The sequence below is a fragment of the Eulemur rufifrons genome, chromosome 9, assembly GCF_041146395.1.
Source record: "Eulemur rufifrons isolate Redbay chromosome 9, OSU_ERuf_1, whole genome shotgun sequence".
Classification (NCBI taxonomy): Eukaryota; Metazoa; Chordata; class Mammalia; order Primates; family Lemuridae; genus Eulemur; species Eulemur rufifrons.
The window spans coordinates 8,550,573-8,569,290 of NC_090991.1; the positions used below are offsets into that span (position 1 = coordinate 8,550,573).

The 18,718-nt window shown below is 55.1% G+C and overlaps 2 protein-coding genes across 9 annotated transcripts in view; one reads left to right on the forward strand and one right to left on the reverse strand.

The window, feature by feature from the left end:
• The window catches only part of DLG4 (discs large MAGUK scaffold protein 4), a 25,797-nt gene extending 12,239 nt beyond the window's left edge, over positions 1–13,558 (reverse strand). For 2 of the 5 annotated variants that reach the window (XM_069481966.1, XM_069481965.1), the window contains exons 1-2: positions 10,694–10,723; positions 2,346–2,411 (exon numbers count right to left, since the gene is read on the reverse strand). In XM_069481966.1, the coding sequence (XP_069338067.1) occupies positions 2,346–2,411; positions 10,694–10,723 (96 nt within the window). Of the gene's footprint in view, positions 1–1,220; positions 1,245–2,345; positions 2,412–10,693; positions 10,724–11,781; positions 11,823–12,116; positions 12,216–12,397 lie in introns of those variants that run through there. The other 3 variants (XM_069481964.1, XM_069481963.1, XM_069481967.1) reach the window with 3 other exon arrangements.
• ACADVL (acyl-CoA dehydrogenase very long chain) lies at positions 10,701–18,609 on the forward strand. 4 transcript variants are annotated; one of them, XM_069481973.1, is made up of 21 exons: positions 10,701–10,749; positions 11,291–11,392; positions 13,631–13,706; positions 13,966–14,031; positions 14,119–14,191; positions 14,296–14,360; positions 14,457–14,591; positions 14,986–15,130; positions 15,359–15,488; positions 15,588–15,713; positions 16,008–16,206; positions 16,447–16,551; positions 16,980–17,066; positions 17,152–17,214; positions 17,315–17,416; positions 17,491–17,588; positions 17,672–17,744; positions 17,831–17,903; positions 17,989–18,061; positions 18,152–18,227; positions 18,303–18,609. In XM_069481973.1, exons 2-21 carry the CDS (start codon positions 11,373–11,375, stop codon positions 18,441–18,443), a joined length of 1,926 nt encoding a protein of 641 aa, XP_069338074.1. In that variant the 5' UTR covers positions 10,701–10,749; positions 11,291–11,372; the 3' UTR covers positions 18,444–18,609. The 4 variants fall into 4 exon arrangements, with proteins under 4 accessions (XP_069338074.1, XP_069338073.1, XP_069338071.1 ...); XM_069481972.1 differs by lacking the exons at positions 10,701–10,749; positions 11,291–11,392 and adding an exon at positions 13,415–13,555 and having other exon boundaries at positions 13,631–13,710; positions 13,970–14,031; XM_069481970.1 differs by lacking the exons at positions 10,701–10,749; positions 11,291–11,392 and adding an exon at positions 13,415–13,555.
• The last annotated feature ends 109 nt before the right edge of the window (positions 18,610–18,718 follow it).

An 18,718-nucleotide genomic window follows, 5' to 3' on the forward strand; every position in this document is an offset into this window, starting at 1 on the left:
GGGGTCCCCAACCTATTTCCTCCTTAAACAAATATTTATTTGGAGCTGTCCAAGTGCAAGGATTCCCTAGTCTCCTTCCTGCTCTCCCCCTCCAAAGGGGTCCCTCCTCTCTCTTACTGCTATTTCTCAATCCTACAAACTACTGACCATTTTCAAGCTCTGTAATAGATTTCATACCCATACCATCCTCCAGTCCTTCAAATCTCAGCAAACGCTGTTGTCCAACCAATAGCCACTGACTGTCAAAACCCCGTGCACATGTTCATCCTCCATCCCATGCTCCATCCTCAATCCTCATCCCCATTCTCAACCTAGAGCCTCCTTCCCTGAGACCCATCTTTCAACCAGGACTACATTCATCTGCTTCCCATTCCTGTCTCTACCCCCATCCCCCGCCCTCCATCTATATCCCTGTCCCCGCCCTCCATCTATGTCCCTGTCCCCACCCATTAATGTCCATCTTCCAACCCCAACCTCAGTTCTCCGGCTGCTTCCCTGTCCCTATCCCACCCTCCAGCCCCATTCCTTATCAATCTCCCATCCTCCTCCTCCATCTCAATTTCTGATTCCCCAGAAAGAGCATCACCATTCTCCCCTACCCAATCTTCAAACCCTCAAGATTGCCCTCAAGTACAATCCTTCATTTCCCAACCCACGTCCCTATCTCCTCTGAAAATTGGGGCTGCTTCTCCTGTCCCCCAGCTGAAGCCTTGTCCTAAGACCTCCCTCCCATGCCTATGGCTGCCAGCACCATCTCCCTCCACTTCCCTCTGCTTCCTGAGCTGACCCCAGCACTCCCATGCACTGTACTAACTACCACCCCTCAAGCCTCCCTTCTCTCATCTTCCCCCTCCCCAGGGACTTAGTAATGGCCTCTTCCTTCATCGCTAGCAGCCAGAGTTTCACACAGATACTCTGCACCTTCCGCATCTCCAGAGCCTTACTTTCCTTCCTCCTAATCAGCTCCATCCACTCTCTGCTCTCTTAGGCTCTTCCCCGTCTGGCCCCTGCCCCAGGACCTTTTACCCTTCCTGGCCCCTCTCCTGCCACTTCTCACCCCAAAACCTGCTGCTGTCCCTGCTGCCATGCCTAAGCTCAGAAACTCCTTTGCAACTTCTTGGAAAAATGTTAGCAGCCTCCCCCTCCCAGGGCATCCCATAGCATCCTAGAATCCCCACCCCTGACCCCACAGTGTCCCCCGCCTCAATCTCACAGCTTGCCTGGTGCTCTCCATTCCTCCCCATCCTGTGTCCCCAGAAGAGGAGAGTGAGGGGTAAGGAGATGGAAAGTGGACTGGAGAATGGAAGGTCTCAGAAACAAGGCCTCCTCAGGGCTGGAGAGGGGAGAACACTGTGAGTACAGAAAAGGCAGAGAAGGGGAGACAGGTGGAGGTGAATAATAAGGAGGGGACAGAGGGGGACTGAAAGAAGATATGGGTGGGGATGAGAGCCCAAGAGGATGAGTGAGGGGAGGAGGGGAGGAGGGAAGATGATGAATAGGGAAGGGGGAAACTGGGGAAGGGGAGCTGGCTGACACAGGGAGAGGACTGATCAGGCCGCAGAGGCCTGAGCTGGGGATCAGGGAGAGGGAGAAGGAGAATGCGTGGGAGGAGGAGAGAGACAGCATCAAGAGCCAGCCAGCCAGCAGGGAGGGAAAGGTTGGGGAGGGGGGAAAGAGCACAGGAGAGGAGCAAAGGCTGGGGCAGGGGACAAGGCAGAAAGGCTCCACCATGTGAAGTCTCAGGCCAGACAGATGGAAAGGGCTGGAGACTCAGGGCCAGGGTGAGCCAGGCCCAGAGGCGGAGGTGGGGGGAGGAGGGGAAGGGACAAGAGCAAATGAGGGCAGCAGGCGCTTGGAACAGAGCTCTGGACACAGACAACAGAAATGGAGGTTGGGGGTATGAAGGAATGAAGAGGGCCCAGGCGTTGGGGGGCCTCCTGGGGGATGCACACAACATCAGAGCACAGGCGCGCACACACACACACACACACACACACACTCTCTGGCTTTAGGCTCTTCATCCATTCCCACTTGCCTGGCCTGTTTTTCCTCTGTGGGGTTAAGGTGTTTCCAGCCCCCCAAATGCCCCCTCCCCCAGGCCCTGGGAGCCCAAGCCCCAGACAGTCCCAGCCCAGTCCCAGCCTTCCCCCCATGGCTCTCTCTCTCACCCTACCGGCCCTTGGGGGTTGCTGCAGCTCCGAGGCTCCAAGGGCTGCACTGGGGAGGGGGCCGCCAGGGTCTCCTACCTTGAGGGGGGAGAGGTGGGCGTGGCCCACGACCCCGTGGACGGCCTCGAGGTGGGACAAGTTCCTCTCCGCCACGTGCACCAGCTCGGGGGCGTTTACCTGGTTGGGGAGGTGGGCCGGGCTGTGCTCCAGAGGGGGCGTGTCTTCATCTTGGTAGCGGTATTTCTGGGGATGGGGACAGAGGCGTCACTGGGGCCTGCCCAGTGCCTCAGGCTCCAGGCTGGCCGCCCTGGCCGCCTCCTCTTCCCCCAGCCAGTGCAGTGCGGAAGGCCCTGGGGCCTGACCAGCTCCTCCCCCTCCCTCTCCTCTAGCCCATTGGCTCCCCTCTCTCCACTCTCCCAACAGCCCCCTCTAGCACCTCTCGTCCCTTCCCACGTCCCAAGTCCAAGCCCCAACTCCTACTCCTCACATCCTGGGACCCTGGCCTTCTGCCTGGCATAGCCCCTCCTTTGGCATCCGTGGCTTCATCCCCTTTCCAGGCCTTCATATTCAAGTCCCTCCATCCTTTCAGAGCTCTAGCCTGACACTCATATCCCCATTCTTTACATCCCCTCCCCATCTTTATATCCCTCATCATCTTAGTCCTACTCCCATGTTCCAGCCTCGCTCTCCCATGCTCCCCTGCTGCTCCTGCTCTGCATTCCTTCCCACCCCACTTCATTGCTTCAGTCTCCCCATTGCAGCCTCTATTCCGTGAGCGACTGGCTCTCCAGCACCTTGCATGCCCCAGGCAGGGACCAAAGTCAGGCCCTTTAACTGGAAGGTACTTGCCCCCCGGCAGGACAAGGCTAAACTTGGCCAGGTCTTCCTTCACTGGCCTCCATGGTTACCAAGCAGTCAGCAAAGGGGCCCCACCCCTACAACAGTCCACAGCCCAGCCAGCTAATCCGGATATACTAGAAGGGGATGCGATGGGGGAGGAAGGGGAAGAACTGAGGCAGTACGGCTCAGGACTGGGGCAGGAATGGGTGCTGGGTTCCCTGGTGGGGAGAGGGTAGCATGCTGAGCCTACGAGTGAATTCCTGGTCTCCTTCTAGCTTTGGGGGGTAAAAAGTCCAACATGACCTGACTCCCTGCCCAATTAACCAGCTGCCATCTCAAGGGCCTCTTGTACTGGCTTAATAGGGACACCAGTAAATGAGATTAACTAGGGGCCAGAGAGAGGGGAAAAGAGCAGATGGAGACAGCAGTGAAGGGCAGCAACTCTGCCTGGGTCTGTCTGCACCTGCCTCTGCCCTCATGTGCTCCTCTCCTCAGGAGTGGCCCTCCACAGAAGCAGACCCTCCCAAGCTCCAGGCTCAGGAAGGAGGAGGAGGGTACCCTGAATGCACCCCCCAGGAAACATGGGTAAAAAGAGAAGGCAGAATTTCCCTCGCAAAAGTTTCTGAAAGGCTGAGTACCCAACATTTGGAGGGCAATAGTTGCAAAGATCACATGGGAGGAAGCTAAAGCTAGGCACAGTTGCATGCGCCTGTAATCCAGTCTGCTCCGGAGGCTGAGGCAGGAGGATTGCTTCACACCAGGACTTCGAGATCAGCCTGGGCAACATAGTGAGACCCTGTCTTTATAAAGAGAGTTTTTTTGTTTTTTTATTAAAAAAAGCGGGATGGGCCAGGCATAATGGCTCATGCTTCTCCCATCCCATTCCCTTCCAGCACTTTGGGAGGCCGCTCGAGCACCAAGAGTTCAAGACCAGCCTGGGCAACACACCAAGACCCTATCTCTGAAAAAAAAAAAAAAAAAAAAAATTAATTAGCCAGGCATGGTGGCACATGCCTGTAGTCCCAGCTACTCAGGAGGCTGAGGCAGGAGGACAGCTTGAGCCCAAGAGTTTGAAGTTACAGTGAGCCATGATCACATCACTGCACTTCACTGTAGACAACAGAGGGAGACCCTGTCTCTAAAAAATTAATTAATTAATTAAAATAAAATAATTTTTTTTTTAATTTTTAAAGAAGGGAAGAAGCTCATCCAGGTGTGGTGGCTCATGCCTGAAATCCTAGCACTTTCGGAGGCCGAGGCAGGAAGATCGCTTGAGGTCAGGAGTTCAAGACCAGCCTGAGCAAGAGCAAGACCCCGTCTCTACAAAAAGAAAAATTAGCTGGTTGTGGTGGCAAGAACCTGTAGCCCCAGCTACTCCAAAGGCTGAGGCAGGAGGATGGCTTGAACTGCACTCCAGCCTGGGTGACAGAGCAAGAACCTGTTTCAAAAAAAAAAAAAAAGGAGAGAGGAAGCTTATGAAGTTCAATACCTGATACTAGAGTTATGTTCTGAAATTTTTAAGGATGATAAATCAAGGCTGAGGATGTAACCCAACCTTGGCTGTAGACTAAGGGTGCAGTATAAGAATGCGAGGCTGGAATCCGTGCCGTCAACATGAAGACTCTGACAGCCAGGACACAGAGACAACTAGAATTGAGAAGGAAAATAGCGGCTCATCGAGATTGAGTCTACCCCGTGTGTCACAGGTTTGGAGAGAGAATCTTGAACTCCAGGTTTTAATACCACCGGCACAAAAAGTACAGAAGATAATAGGGGAGTATAGGCAAAATAGCCCTCCTCAAAGGCTGAACTGTCTTGGATTAAGAGCTCTATGAACTGAAATAGATTATTCACTCCACATCCTGACAAAGTGTTCTTTTCACCCAGGGCAGTGCACAAGCTGAGGGATGATGCCCCAGAATTAGGGGGTCCGGAGGAAAGGAGAGGAAGCAGCTTTCCTCTCTCACTTCACAAGGCCCCCAATTCCCTGCAAGGAACATTAGACAGGACCAAAGCTCACAGCTCCAAGTTTTGGAGTCTGGGGGAGGTTTTGAGCCCAATGCCCCTACATCTTCACCCCATCTCACAGAGAAAATTCCTGAATCTGATGAGGAAATGTCAGGGTACACCCAAAGAATATGAAAGAGTGAAGAGGGACATTTCATCATTTATTCTAGAAAGGCATGAAGATAAACTTTTATCACAGTGAGACCCCAAACACCTCTCCCTGCCTCACCCCCATGGAGGGGAGTGGTGTCTGGAACCAAGGAAAAGGGTCCTCAGGATTGGGAGACAACATGGGTAAAAGTGGGTAACAAGGAATGGGTACCACAGTTTCCAGAATGTGCCTGGAAGAGGTTAGGGCCTATGTTCAGTCCCTGGAAATTTTCGATGTGTATGTAATGAAGAGGGAAAAAAGGAAAAAAAAAAATGTGGAGCGGTTGGGGTGGGGGAGAGTAACTCTTGAACAGCTAACTTGGGGGTTGAGGGAGTCAATACCTGTAAGTCACAGATTACAAGACATCTAAAGCAGGACAGGAAAGGAGGACCCCCCTTTTACCCCATTGGGACTCAGGGCCCTGACCCATGACAGGGATGGATGCTATTGGGACAAGTCTGCACCCCCAATATAGTAGGGATTAAGACAAGTAAAAGGCCGGGGGGGGTGGGGGGCACAGACAGGGTCGCTGTTGTTCCTTCCCCCTTGGCCCCCTCCTCACCGGAGCCCCAGTTGTACAGAATGACCTGGAACCGAGGCTTACACCCCCAAAACAGAGGGGTGTGAGTCAAAGTGATTAAGAGGGGAGACCTACTACGCCTGTCCGCGAGAAGTTGCAACCCAGAGACCCCGCGCCAAGCAGAAGGAAGAGCGACAGCACTTGAAGCTTGCACCCTGAGATTTGGGGGGTCCGGGAGGAGGGGAGCGGGGCCGGAGCCCGTACCGCGGCACGTACCACGCAGAGACACATGGAGGCGAATCTGTTCCGAGCCGACATGGAGAAGGGGAGGAGGACTGAGGGAACGGGGTGGTGGGATATCAAGGGTCCCGGGGTTGGGGAGGGGGAGGGGCAGAGGGGCGGGGGCTGCGGCGGCCGCGGAGACTCGAGGCTGCGGCCGGAGGGGGGGGGGGGGGGAACGGCGCCTGCGCAGTACGGGAGACCGTCACGATGGGAGAGAGGGGTGAGGGGAGACCCTCTTAGCCACCAACTTCCCTGGTTCCAGCTGTTTCTCTGTGGACTTCACTTTCCACAGTATAGTCCTATTCTGACCCCTCTACAAATAGACAATCTTAAATTTACTAATTCATCTCTTCAGTTCTCAAGGACTCCTTATTCCACCTAATCCCCCACCCCCAAAATCACCAGGCTGCCAACCATTCCAAAACCTCACTGGACATTTCATCACTACTGGACTCTCAGGGTACAGGGAAGCAAGCAGCACTTCTTCCTCACTTACAAGAGCCCCCAAGGGATCTAAACTGCCTCTCCCATCAGCACCCCCAAGACTGTTAAGTGAATGTGGACAGCATCCCCTCAGATTCCAAGACATCTAACCAGCACAGTTCTCCCCTGCAGTCCTGCCCACCTGATAGCCAGACAATGCTTCTTCAAGAGTTTAAAAAAACACAGACCCTTGTGCCCTCAAATTAATATGCCCCTTAATCATCTTTCTAAATCATATCTCCCAATCCACTAACAGAGAACTTGAAATTAATGCAAATATTATCCTCACTCTAACATAAACATACAAATAAGCAGTCCTCAAATTCGTTTGGGCTCTCCAGCCCAAATCCCTCAATCTAATGAGATACTCATGACTTTCTAATCCACCAGTCTCCAGTACCATACCAGAATCCAATTTCAGGGAATATTAATTTACTTTAAAGCAGACCCTCCAAATTCAATTGCAATCTCTTCTATTTATTGTCAAGCCCTTATATTAAAAGATATTTTCCCATCCTTTTTTTTACCCTTCGTGTTCATAGATTACTCCCTTTTCTGGCTGCTCTCCCTACAGCTCAACATCCCCTCCATGATTCTGAATTCCAACGTTGTTGAAAGATTGCTCCCAAATATATCTTCCCTACACCGAAGCCTCAAAAAATATTCACCAAAGGAAGATCTGGCCAGCAATTTGCAATGACCCACAAATCTTCCAGAACACCCCAAACCGACTGCCTCAGGTCCCTTCAGAGGCTTCCATTTTCTCCCAAACAACTGAACCTGAAAGCCTCTCTTCCAAAGATTCTCCCATTGAACGCCCTCCACTCCAGCTCTTAAAAGCCCAGTGAGGAGTCTCCTCAAATTGGCTGTCTGACTTCTATACAATGCCCACACATGGCAGAAAGGACGACTTTCCTAGAATCTCGCCCATGCGAGATTGACCCCGTTGATCGGCATCTGTTACACGCGCCCCCAAGATGACCCCCAATGTCCTAGTTTCATAACTGGATAGAATGCTTGGATCCTCAGGAGCCAGTGCGGAAGGGGCCCGGACTCGAAATTTCTTCTAGAACAGAAAATGCACAGGCCCTGCTTCTCCACCAGTGGGCGCTAAGGCCCATTAAGACCCTCTCCCATCCCCCATTTCCTTTTTCCCTCCATTTTCCGTTTCCCTGTCGCCTGGCAACGCAGCAATCAAGGACTTTGCTGTCGCCTAGCAACCGTCTCCCTGGAACATAGAGCTAAGGTAGGAGGGGTGCTTTGATAAAATCCGAACAGACCTCCATCTTAGGAAAATTGAGACGTCAGATGTCCCAATCCTCGGATTCTCGCTTCCAAAAACCCCCACAGCCCCCAGTTACTTGGACAACAGCCCCTCAAGCCCTGTCTCTTTTCCGCACAAGGGGACCTCGCCACGCCCCTCCCGGGTCAGCGCCGCCCTCATTTAAGTCTGCCCAGCCCCAAGACCCCTCCCCTTTCCGAGGGTTGTTGCCCGCCTCCCTAGATAGTGTAAGCCAGACTCCGCCCACCTGCCTCCAGGAGACCACGCCTCCGTTCACTTCCCGCCCATTCGCTCCCCCGGCCTCGCCCACACAGTCCCTCCGCCACGCCCCTGTCGGCCAATGAATGAGGCCGTTGGCCACAGTGCCCCGCCCCCAGCACTTTGGCTTTGCCCAATAAGGACCACCCGGAGGGTTTAACCGGTTCGCCTCCGAGGCTCCGGCAAATACCCCCGGTCTTCCCCACTTTACCCCCACCCCCACTAGTTCTGCTCCGCCCTCCGCCACCCTCGCCAGGCCCTCAAGTCCGCCACGCAACTTCAGTCGTCGCCGGTTACCATGGTAACGGCGGCAGCAGCGCGGGGAGAAGGGGGAGGGACGGGGGCGGAGTGGGAGAAAGAGATGCTCCGAGACAGAGAGATACTGGCAGAGATATAGGCACCGAGTAAGACAAAGTGATAGCTGTAAAGCAGAGTTTACACAAAGCACAGGGCCTAGCACATAGTAGGAATTCAGTAAAATGTTCCTTAAATTACTGCGGCAAGAGTCTAAATATAGCCAATGAAAGATGGAGGACTCTCAGACGGAGCTGGGGAGCTCAACGACTGCGAAGCCTTAACACTCCCTACCCCATCCAGCATTTTGGGGGGGGCAGGAACCATGTGCCCCCTGCTGGCTCCTCTTGGGCTACCATCCGCTGCCCTGGATAGAAATGAACCACAACTCCCAACAGTCCTATGGGCAGCAACCCTCTAACATTGAGGGATCTTGTGTCTCACGGCCTTATGGGAGTTGGAGTCCCTGCCATCCTGAGGCTGACAAGTTTTCCGGCCAAGGAATGTGGCAAGCCTGGGTCTCCACGCCTCTGTAAAGCCACAAATGCATGCTCCTTTCAGGGATGCTCAACCCTGGGCTCCATCGAAGAAGTAGGAGTCCGGAGGGGCGAATGAATAAGCCCACCCACCTATCCAGAATAGCTGCCAGTGCAGGCAAGCCCCTCACCCTCGCTCACATTCTTGTGTTCACGTGTTGGAAGCAGAGTCCACACATTCCAGCGAGCTTTCTATTATACACCTGGACACAGGGGACCGCAGCCAGGGAGCCTAAGGCCAAGGGGCAGGCCTATGGGCAGCAGACAGGAGGAACAGGGGATCACACAGACATTAAAGGAAATAGGGCCAGAGAAACTGAGGCACAAAAATCCACTGAAACTACAGGAGATGACGGGAAGAAACAGCCTGGGAGAAAGCCCAAAGCCCATAAAATGAGGGACAAGCAAGTAGCCCTGATGCAGAGGGGGTGAGAGCTTCGGACCTAAAGGTCCTCAACCCCCAATCTCTTCCCACCATGCTCACACGTGCACAACGCATGTGTACACATATGTGTGAGTTTGTGGCAGGGAACATGTGTGTCCTCAGCTCCCTCCCATGAGAAGCTGCAGTTCCCACTAAATATAACCCCCTCCCCAGCCTGTGACTCACCCGGACCCCGCCTCCCCCGGCCCCCACTTCCTGTCCCACCCCCCAGCCCCCAGCTGCCTGCCACCCGCCCAAACCTCCCTCCACACACCAGGCATCCAGCTTTCCAGTCCCAGAGTCTGGAAGCAAAGCCTAGGTATTCTGCATCCACCAGGAGCTTGCTTGCACTCCCCATCCAAGATCTCCTGCCTTTTCCAGGCTCCAACCACAGGGACAACCTTGTACAGATCCCCACACCCCCACATCCCCACCACTGCCAACCCTGCCCTCCTACGCCTTTTCACCCCAGTAACCTCGGTCATAAGTCCTCAGGGACCCTGTAAATCCAGGTGTCCTCCTCCACCTTGATGCCAAGCGTCAGGGGTAACTGAACAGTCCCCTCCATCTGCTCTTCCCCCTCTTTCTTGACCAGGGCTAGATGCAGTGTGGGAAGAGATGGGGACATTGGGCACCTACCTGGACCATCCCTAAATTTTGTATCACCCACCTGGTCCCCCTCCTCAGATCCCCTGTCTCCCAAAATCTCTCATCCTCCTCCTCAGGACCTGGCAACCTCAGCTGCTGCAACCATCTACCTCCCATGGGAGTACCCCAAATCCTAGCCCCACCTGGTCTATTCCCTCAGGTGAGCCCATGTCAGGCCCCAGCCCTCTGACAACTCCCAACTATCTCCATTCCATGTGATCAACCCCAAATTAACAGTTCCCTCAAATGGGGAAAGCACCCCCAAATGTATCTACGAGGAGATGCTTGTTCTATAGTCTGAAGGCCCACCCCTTCCCTGCCAGCTGACACCCCCAGACCAGTCAGGCACTCACAACCAATAACCTTTACCCAATTCCAGGAGCCCCCCCAAGATTGGACAAGGCACCTGGAAGCCAGCTTTGCCCTCGGGAGGGAAGAGGACCCCCACATAGCCCACCTTCCCACATATACCAGCAGGACTCCCATATGAGCTAGGCTTCTGCTTAAATAAGTCTCCCTCAAACAGCACTGGTGAATCCCCAAACCCACCAGGCCCCCAAAACATGGAACACCCCAATTTTTCCATTTCTCTACAGGTACAAAGGGATCACTCCAGGGGGCACCTGTGGCCAAATCCAGCATTTTCTCAGATGTGAACCCCAAAACTAAATTATGACCCCCAAATACATCTTACTTCTGATGCTTTCACTCCAGGGCCCCCAGTCCCAGATAAAGCTTGCTAACCCCTCCCCACAAACTCATACCCTCCCCCCAGTTTCTGGCCCCCCCATCATGCTTACCTTGGTTGTCACTATACAGAGACAGTCCATGTTGGGGGGCCTGGCCGCTGCGGCGGGTAAGGGGCTCTGACTTCATCGGAGTTTTGTTCCTCCCCTCCGTCGGTTCTCACCCCTCCCCCCTCCGCACCCCACTTTTGCAGGGGGGGCCAGGATGGGGGGAGGGGTGAGAGGGGAAGGAGGGGGTTGGAGAAGGGAAGGGTAGGGGAGCGTGGGAGGGAGGGGAAGGGGGCCCTACAAGGGGCTCCCCAGTGAAGGGGAGGGGGCTTGGGGAGCACACCCCGATTCTCAGGAGGGGCGGGGGCACCGGGGGCTGGCAGCCCCGGAGTTCGGGGGCTGGGGCATGAGCTGGGGTGGGGGAGGGGAACTGGATTTCGGGGAGCCCCGGGGTAGGGGGGGGTCTTGCCAAACGGCCAGGGGCTAGGGGCCGTGGCGGGGGAGTGGGGTGGGGGGGTTGGAAACGGCAGCGGCCGAGGGAGCCGTGGAGCCGAGGAGGGAAGGGGAGAGAGGAGGAGAGAGGAAGCAGGGGGAGGGAGGGAGGGAGCTAGGAGCCAGAATGGGGGGGTGCCTTGGCAGAGTTAACTCCTTCAGTGCTGGCAGGAACCCGGATAATGGGAAAGCAGATAGAAGCCGAAGCAGAGAGGCCCTGAAGCAAACATGGAGATCTGGCCAGCCACCAGCGATGACAGCAAAGACAATGAGGCTGGATTTCATTTCTTAGAGGACGAAGCACCCATAGTTGGGCTGGGAGCACCCATGGTTGTTCAAATACTGGAGGGAGGCCATGGTTGAGGACAGGGTATGAGGGAGGGGCTAGCAGGAGGGCGTCCCTGGGGGCCTAGTTCTCCCTTAGGAGTCACAGGAGGAAGCCTGAAAGGTAATTATGCCCTGGACTCTTTAGTGCCTGAAATTGGGGCAGGCAGGATGGAAGGGAGTACATTCTCAGTGCCCCCAAGCCCCTGGGCCACTCACTGACTCAGGATTTTGTCACCAGGGCCCCCAAGTCTCAGTTTAATATTAGCAATACTTTGCTCACCCCTACAGCCCTGCCTGCTCCCTCAGAAAGTCTGGACTCATCCCCACCTCCTTACCTGACTCTCTGAGATGGAAGCCTCATAATAGTCCAGGATGTCTGTCACAGGAAGAGAACTGAGTTATCCTCCCCCACCCCAGGCCTCTCCTGTCGGGTCACCCCTGCCTGACAGCACCCCTGCTGCTGTCTGTCTGGTAAGGGAGGAGCTCCTCTAGCCAAGACTGGTCCACACTGATGCTAATGGTGGACACCATGGGGATGACCCTGCATGGGGCTCCAGCTTGGACCAAATGATCTCCAGGCTCCCAACCAGCTCCAAATTTCAGGAATTGCCCTCACAGGCCCAGGCCAGCCCTTTCCACCATTGTCCCCCAGAAAACTGGGGCTACTCACCCAACAAGGCCTGGAAGAGGTCACTGTGCAGCACCGTGAGGAGAGGGGGTGCCCACCGCAATAGTGGGGGGGCCAGGAGCCAGAGGGCTGACCTGGGAGCTGGTGAATTGCAAGTGACAGAGGATTGGGACAAGGAAGAGACAAACACTGTCACCTCATTTACCCCAGCCTTTTCCCTTTCACCCCAGACCCTGTGGAAAGATTCAGGGAGAAAGATCCCGGAATCCCAGCCCCCTACTTCACTCTCAGGCCTCCCCTCCACAAGGACCCTTGTTTTTCACCTCTTGGTCTCTGGGACATCTCTCTCTTCTCTCACTTTAATCTCCCTAATCCGCCAGGATTGGACTTGAGCTGCCTTCTCCCCACTCAATTCTAGCTGTTAATAAAGTAGGCAGTCTCCGAACTGACCAGCTGTTCCATTCTTCCCCAGATCCCTAAGCACCACCACCACCTTGGCCCCCTCTCCCCAAAGCCAGGCATAACTTAGCCACAACTTCCTGAGGGACCAGGGAAGACTGTCTCCCCCAACTCAAAAAGAAAGGAAGCTGAGCCCAGCTCTTTCTCCTCCTGGGCCTGATCCTAGTGGGAATTGCACAAAGAGAGGTATAAATTGCTTGGGACCTCTTGACCCAGGGCAAGAGAAGTGTGTGTAGGAGGGACACATGAAAATTCCTATAGTTCCTCTCAGTCCTGGGAAGAATCCTGCCCAAAGGACAGAAAGAGAAAGATGTTCAGGGAGGTCTCAGAGGCTTTAAGGGAGAGGTAATGAACTTGGGGGGGGGTTCTTCCTACCATGAAATTTTAGATGTTCCAGGAGTTAGTGACACCTCCTCAGTCTCAGAACACACTTGGGACATTCACACCCCAGCTTGAATCACCACCACCACCATACTCTCCCTTTTGTGTTAGTGGAGACAGATTTCGTGAGGAACCCCAAAGAGTCGTCTTTTCATGCCTCTACATCTGGTATCTCTATCTTACACTTCTCTCTTCCCACTTCTCCCTTCTAACTCCACCTGGGAAGTCCTCCATTCAGTCTACCTCCATCCCTCTGGCTGCAGCAGCCTACGCTCCTCCCTCTTCCGTCCCATCCTATCCCACCACCCCTTCAAGGGACTAGACTCTAGTTCGGACAGGCGGGATGAAGGAGTTTGAGGGAGATAAGGGACGCTTGGCAATCACTCTAGGTCAGCCAGAATGCAGGGGCCAGGAGACCCAGAACTACAGCTCCCAGCATGCCCCGCTGCCCGGAAGCCCCGCCCCCACCGCCCGGTGCATTGTGGAGGATGAGTCAGGACTAGGGGCACTGAGACTTGGGCAGGAGGGACGCGAGAGCTAGATCAACGCCCACGGCAGCGGCAGCCGGAGAGCTCGGACATGCAGGCGGTTCGGATGGCCCTGGGCGCGGGGCGGCTGCTGCTGAGGCTGAGGGGCGGAAGGTCCGTGTATGACATGAGGGACGAGGGGCAGCGGGTCTGGGGACCCGGCCAAGACTGAACCCCTACTCCCCACAGCTCGTGGCCCAGTGCGCTACTGGGGCAGCCCCGGCTTTGCCTTGCCCGACGACCCTATGCCAGTGAGGCCGCCCAGGTAAGTGACAGTGGCCTTGGTAGGGGGGTGTAGGAACCTGGACCGCTTCGGCTCCCACGTCCCCGCCGCCGGCAGGGGTCCCTCTTTGTCCGAGTCACCTCCGACAGCTCTGGCACTGAAAGTAGGGGAAAGGGCAAGCCAGGGTGCCCTGGGATGAAACTGGGTGAAAGGTAACCGTACCGCCCAGTCCCCCGCTCTGTGCTCTCCTTGGCACACCGGAAGGCCCTTCATCTGTCTTGATAATCATCCCTTTCCCCAGGCAGTTCGGGAAAAGTCAGATTCCCTCTCCTCTGAAGCATTGACCAGGGAAAAACGGGCCAAGGCGGTATGTAGCCCCAAGGCCGCTGGGAGGACCTAAGCCAGGGCAGACCCACCTCAGCCAGCTCCCTGAAGCTCCCTTCTCCCTGCCCAGGAATCTAAGTCCTTTGCTGTGGGGATGTTCAAGGGCCAGCTCATCACGGATCAGGTGTTCCCATACCCGTCTGGTAAGGAAAGGAAAGGATCGTCAGAGCTGGGGAGGGACGGGATGGTTTTCCCTGACAGCCTCACCTGACCGGCCTGGCCGGCCTCCTGGCCCCCCACCTTGCAGTGCTCAACGAGGAGCAGACACAATTTCTCAAAGAGCTAGTTGGGCCTGTATCCCGTTTCTTCGAGGTGAGGAATGACTGGGGTTTGGTCCCTGATGGGGTGGGTGGAGATTTTAAGGAGCTTAAATGGAGCCTGGCTGTGGCATCCATGTGCCTTCCCCAGGAGGTGAATGATCCTGCTAAGAATGACACTCTGGAGATGGTGGAAGAAACCACTTTGCAGGGCCTCAAGGAGCTCGGGGCCTTTGGTCTGCAAGTGCCCAGTGAGCTGGGCGGTGTGGGCCTCTGCAACACCCAGGTGAGGGGAGCCCCCTCTCCACTTCCCAATATCCCCATACTCCAGCTTAGCAGAATTCACCTCTTTCTTCAACTGTAGGGCTAAGGTCTTTTTCAAGCACCTGACCTGGGGGGGCCTGTGGAACATACACACTCACCCCTCTAACAATAACACAGTCTACACACACCTCCTTCTGGTTCCCAAGTCCTTATAAATCTCTAAGTTGGGGAATGCCTGACAAGGGGATAGTAGGGAGTCTCCCTCCTACCAGACTTTCATGGTCTGGCTTCCTTCGCTCCACACTTACTCTGTGAGGATGGCCCACATCAGGCCCTACCCTGTTGCCCACACTTTCCTGCTAAGGGCAGGTCCCCATGAAGCTAGTTACAGCCCCAGACGCCTACTTCCCCTCCAGTATACCCGCTTGGTGGAGATCGTGGGCATGCATGACCTTGCCGTGGGCATTACCCTGGGGGCCCATCAGAGCATCGGCTTCAAAGGCATCCTGCTCTTTGGCACGAAGGCCCAGAAAGAAAAGTACCTCCCCAAATTGGCATCTGGTGAGACAACTCTAGGAGACCCAGGGATTGGGGGTGTCCTGGGCTTGGTACTGATTAGGCCAGTTGGCACTTAGATCACTGCATAGCTGGGCATTTCAGTTGGGGGAGGTTATAAACTGGATGTTGCCAGAGGTGTTAAGGGGGAACTGCCTGGGGAGAGGAGGAAGCCAGCTGAGGGGACTCTGATGCCCAACAGGACTCATGGTAAAGAAGCCCTCTCCCCAACAGGGGAAACTCTGGCCGCTTTCTGTCTAACCGAGCCCTCAAGTGGGTCAGATGCAGCCTCCATCCGAACCTCTGCTGTGCCCAGCCCCTGTGGAAAATATTACACCCTCAATGGAACCAAGATTTGGATCAGGCAATCTTCTCATTTCTTCCCTTTTCCCACCTCTGCCCAGTTCCTGGCCCCACTGCTCTGGGTCCTCCATGTCCTGACTGCCCTCTCATTCTTCCACAGTAATGGGGGCCTGGCAGACATCTTCACAGTCTTTGCCAAGACACCAGTTACAGATGCAGCCACAGGAACCGTGAAGGAGAAGATCACAGCTTTTGTGGTGGAGAAGAGCTTTGGGGGTGTTACCCAGTGAGTAGGTTTGGGGAGGAAGGACCAAGGAGGCAGTACAGTGCTCAGGACAGATGGTTGTTACAGGTCACCTTGGGGGGGTGTGCAAAAGCCAGAGCAAGTATACAGCATGTTCCCTTTGAGATTAACATGTACAGAACTGATGTAAAGTATTGGCTCTAGCAACCAAGTCCAACACGTGGAAGCAGGACATAGCGAGCCTCCCTAGTCCTCAGTGCATTTAGGAAATGTTCCCAGAACCCCAGTAGCAAGCTGTTAAACACATCTCTGCTTTCTTGTCCTGCCCTGTCACAGTGGGCCCCCTGAGAAGAAGATGGGCATCAAGGCCTCCAACACAGCAAGTGTGTTCTTTGATGGAGTACGGGTGCCAGCAGAGAATGTGCTGGGTGAGGTGGGGGGCGGCTTCAAGGTTGCCATGCATATCCTCAATAATGGAAGGTTTGGCATGGCCGCGGCCCTTGGAGGGACCATGAGAAGTATCATTGCCAAGGCGGTGAGTACCCGACCTAAGTCACTAGTTAGCCTGAATGTGAGTAACATGATTATCCTCCTTTCCTTGTGTTCCTATTCCCATGCAGGTGTTCCCCACAGCAGACCCTGCCCGCTAGCAGCTCCAGACCTGCTAGCTTAGGTCTCCATCAACCTTGGACCCAGCCCCAGCCCCAGCCCCAGCCCCTCCTAGGGAAACTGCAGAAACAGTGAACCACAGTGGGATGCATGTACCCTCTTCCAGGTGGATCATGCTGCGAATCGTACCCAGTTTGGGGAGAAAATTCACAACTTTGGGCTGATCCAGGAGAAGCTGGCCCGGATGGCTACGCTGCAGTATGTGACTGAGGTGAGGGCCCCTTTCCCTGGAGCGATGAGGCTTTCTTCTCAGTTGGTCAGACTACAACCCCCAGCAGCACCTGGGGCAGTGGGTCTCCAGCTTTACACCAATGCCCTAGGGGATGCGGGGAGGCATAGCCAGCTCAGCTTCTGCAGAAGGACTGGAGCAATGCTGTTCTGCTGAGGTGCTTCCCAGAGGTGCCCGAAGTTAACTCTACCCCCATCTCACCCCTTTCAAGAAGTCAAGTGCCTGGAAGCACCAATGAACTGATTCAGGGGGCCAAATATTTAGATGTGCCTGACCTGACCACAGAGTTAAAGGTGAATAGAAGGGCCTGGGGAGCTAGGCCAGACCTGGTCTGAGAGATTTGGTGTCAGGTTGAGTCCAGTGCAGCCCTTTTCAACTTTCCTTTCCATGTCCCAACCATGCAACCTCAGTCCATGGCTTACATGGTGAGTGCCAACATGGACCAAGGATCCACGGACTTCCAGATAGAAGCCGCCATCAGCAAAATCTTTGCCTCGGTGAGGACCCAGGCATGCTGGGAGGGAAAGTCCAGTTTGGGATCTCAGCCCCAAAACCGATCTCATCTGGTTCTTTTGTCCCTAGGAAGCAGCCTGGAAGGTGACAGACGAGTGCATCCAAATCATGGGGGGCATGGGCTTCATGAAGGTACAGGGTAGTCCTTTTTAAAAGCATGGAGCCTCAGTTGGACTGGGAATGGGTAGGCACATCTCAGCAGGAGCTTATGATCTGTCTTCCCCGGTGGTAGGAGTCTGGGGTAGAGCGGGTGCTCCGAGATACTCGCATCTTCCGCATCTTTGAAGGGACGAATGACATTCTCCGGTTGTTTGTGGCTCTGCAGGGCTGTATGGTAAGAAAGGAGAATAGGGGGGAAGAGGTGGGGAGGACAGTGAGTCCTGATTCTTGGACCCTCCTCCCTCATAGGACAAAGGAAAAGAGCTCTCTGGGCTTGGCAGTGCTCTTAAGAATCCTTTTGGGAATGCTGGCCTCCTGCTAGGAGAGGCAGGCAAGCAGCTGAGGAGGTAGGTTTAGGGGGTGCAGTGGGGTGGGGCGGGGCAGGGCAGGGTGATATAAGGCAACTGACCATTCTCCCCCTTCTTCTAAGACGGGCAGGACTGGGCAGTGGCCTGAGTCTCAGTGGAATCGTCCACCCGGAGTTGAGCCGGAGCGGCGAGCTGGTGAGTGGTCAAGGCGGGGGTGAGGCTGCACCCAGAGCTGCTGGCACGGCCCTTCTGAGCCCTGCGCACCTTCCCCATCTTCTCAGGCAGTGCAAGCTCTGGAGCAGTTTGCCACTGTGGTGGAGGCCAAGCTGATAAAACACAAGAAGGGGATTGTCAGTGAGTGAGCTCAGCCCGTTCCCACCCCCCTCCTTTCCTCTCCCTCAAATTAATGCCCCCTACCCCTCTCCCATCTACCTGACAGATGAACAGTTCCTGCTGCAGCGTCTGGCAGATGGGGCCATTGACCTCTATGCTATGGTGGTGGTTCTCTCCAGGTAAGGCCGCAGGAAGGGAGACGTGTGCCATAGGAGGGGATGGGCCAGAGTCACAGCCCAGATTCATTTTCTCCTCCTGCTTCCCACCAGGGCCTCAAGATCCCTGAGTGAGGGCTACCCCACAGCCCAGCATGAGAAAATGCTCTGTGACACCTGGTGTACTGAGGTGAGACTCAGGCTGCCAAGCGTAGGTTGGGGTCTCAAGGCACAAGCCTGAACCCCTCCTTCCCTCTCTCCTCAGGCTGCAGCCCGGATCCGGGAGAACATGGCGGCTGTGCAGTCTGACCCCCAGCAACAAGAACTATTCCGGAACTTCAAAACCATCTCTACGGCCTTGGTGGAGCGAGGTGGTATGGTGACCAGCAACCCGCTCAGCTTCTGAGTACTCCCAGCCAGGGCCTGGCCTGTTGATGTGCCTTCTCTTAAGCCAAAGCCAAGGCCCCTTTCCTGGGGGCACTGTTTGCCCTAAAGGGCCTGTTGCTCCCAGAACTGTGCCTGCTCTCAGGAGCACTTACTGCCTCACACGTTATAAAGTTTCTAACAAGTCATGCTTTGCTGCTGTCTCAGTTCTTTCCCTCAGCTGCCTGCATCCCTCCCAAAGAAAGGAGCCAGAGGTGTGGGGAGTTTGCCTCTATTGCTTTATTTGGTGTTTTATAC

Bases quoted from the DNA above. Each gene is read 5' to 3' on its own strand.
- ACADVL (XM_069481972.1), top strand. From the start codon at position 13,494: ATGCAGGCGGTTCGGATGGCCCTGGGCGCGGGGCGGCTGCTGCTGAGG. The intron at 15,714-16,007 runs GTGAGTAGGTTT...GCCCTGTCACAG, and splicing joins AGCTTTGGGGGTGTTACCCA to TGGGCCCCCTGAGAAGAAGA. The intron at 17,904-17,988 runs GTGAGTGAGCTC...TCTACCTGACAG, and splicing joins ACACAAGAAGGGGATTGTCA to ATGAACAGTTCCTGCTGCAG.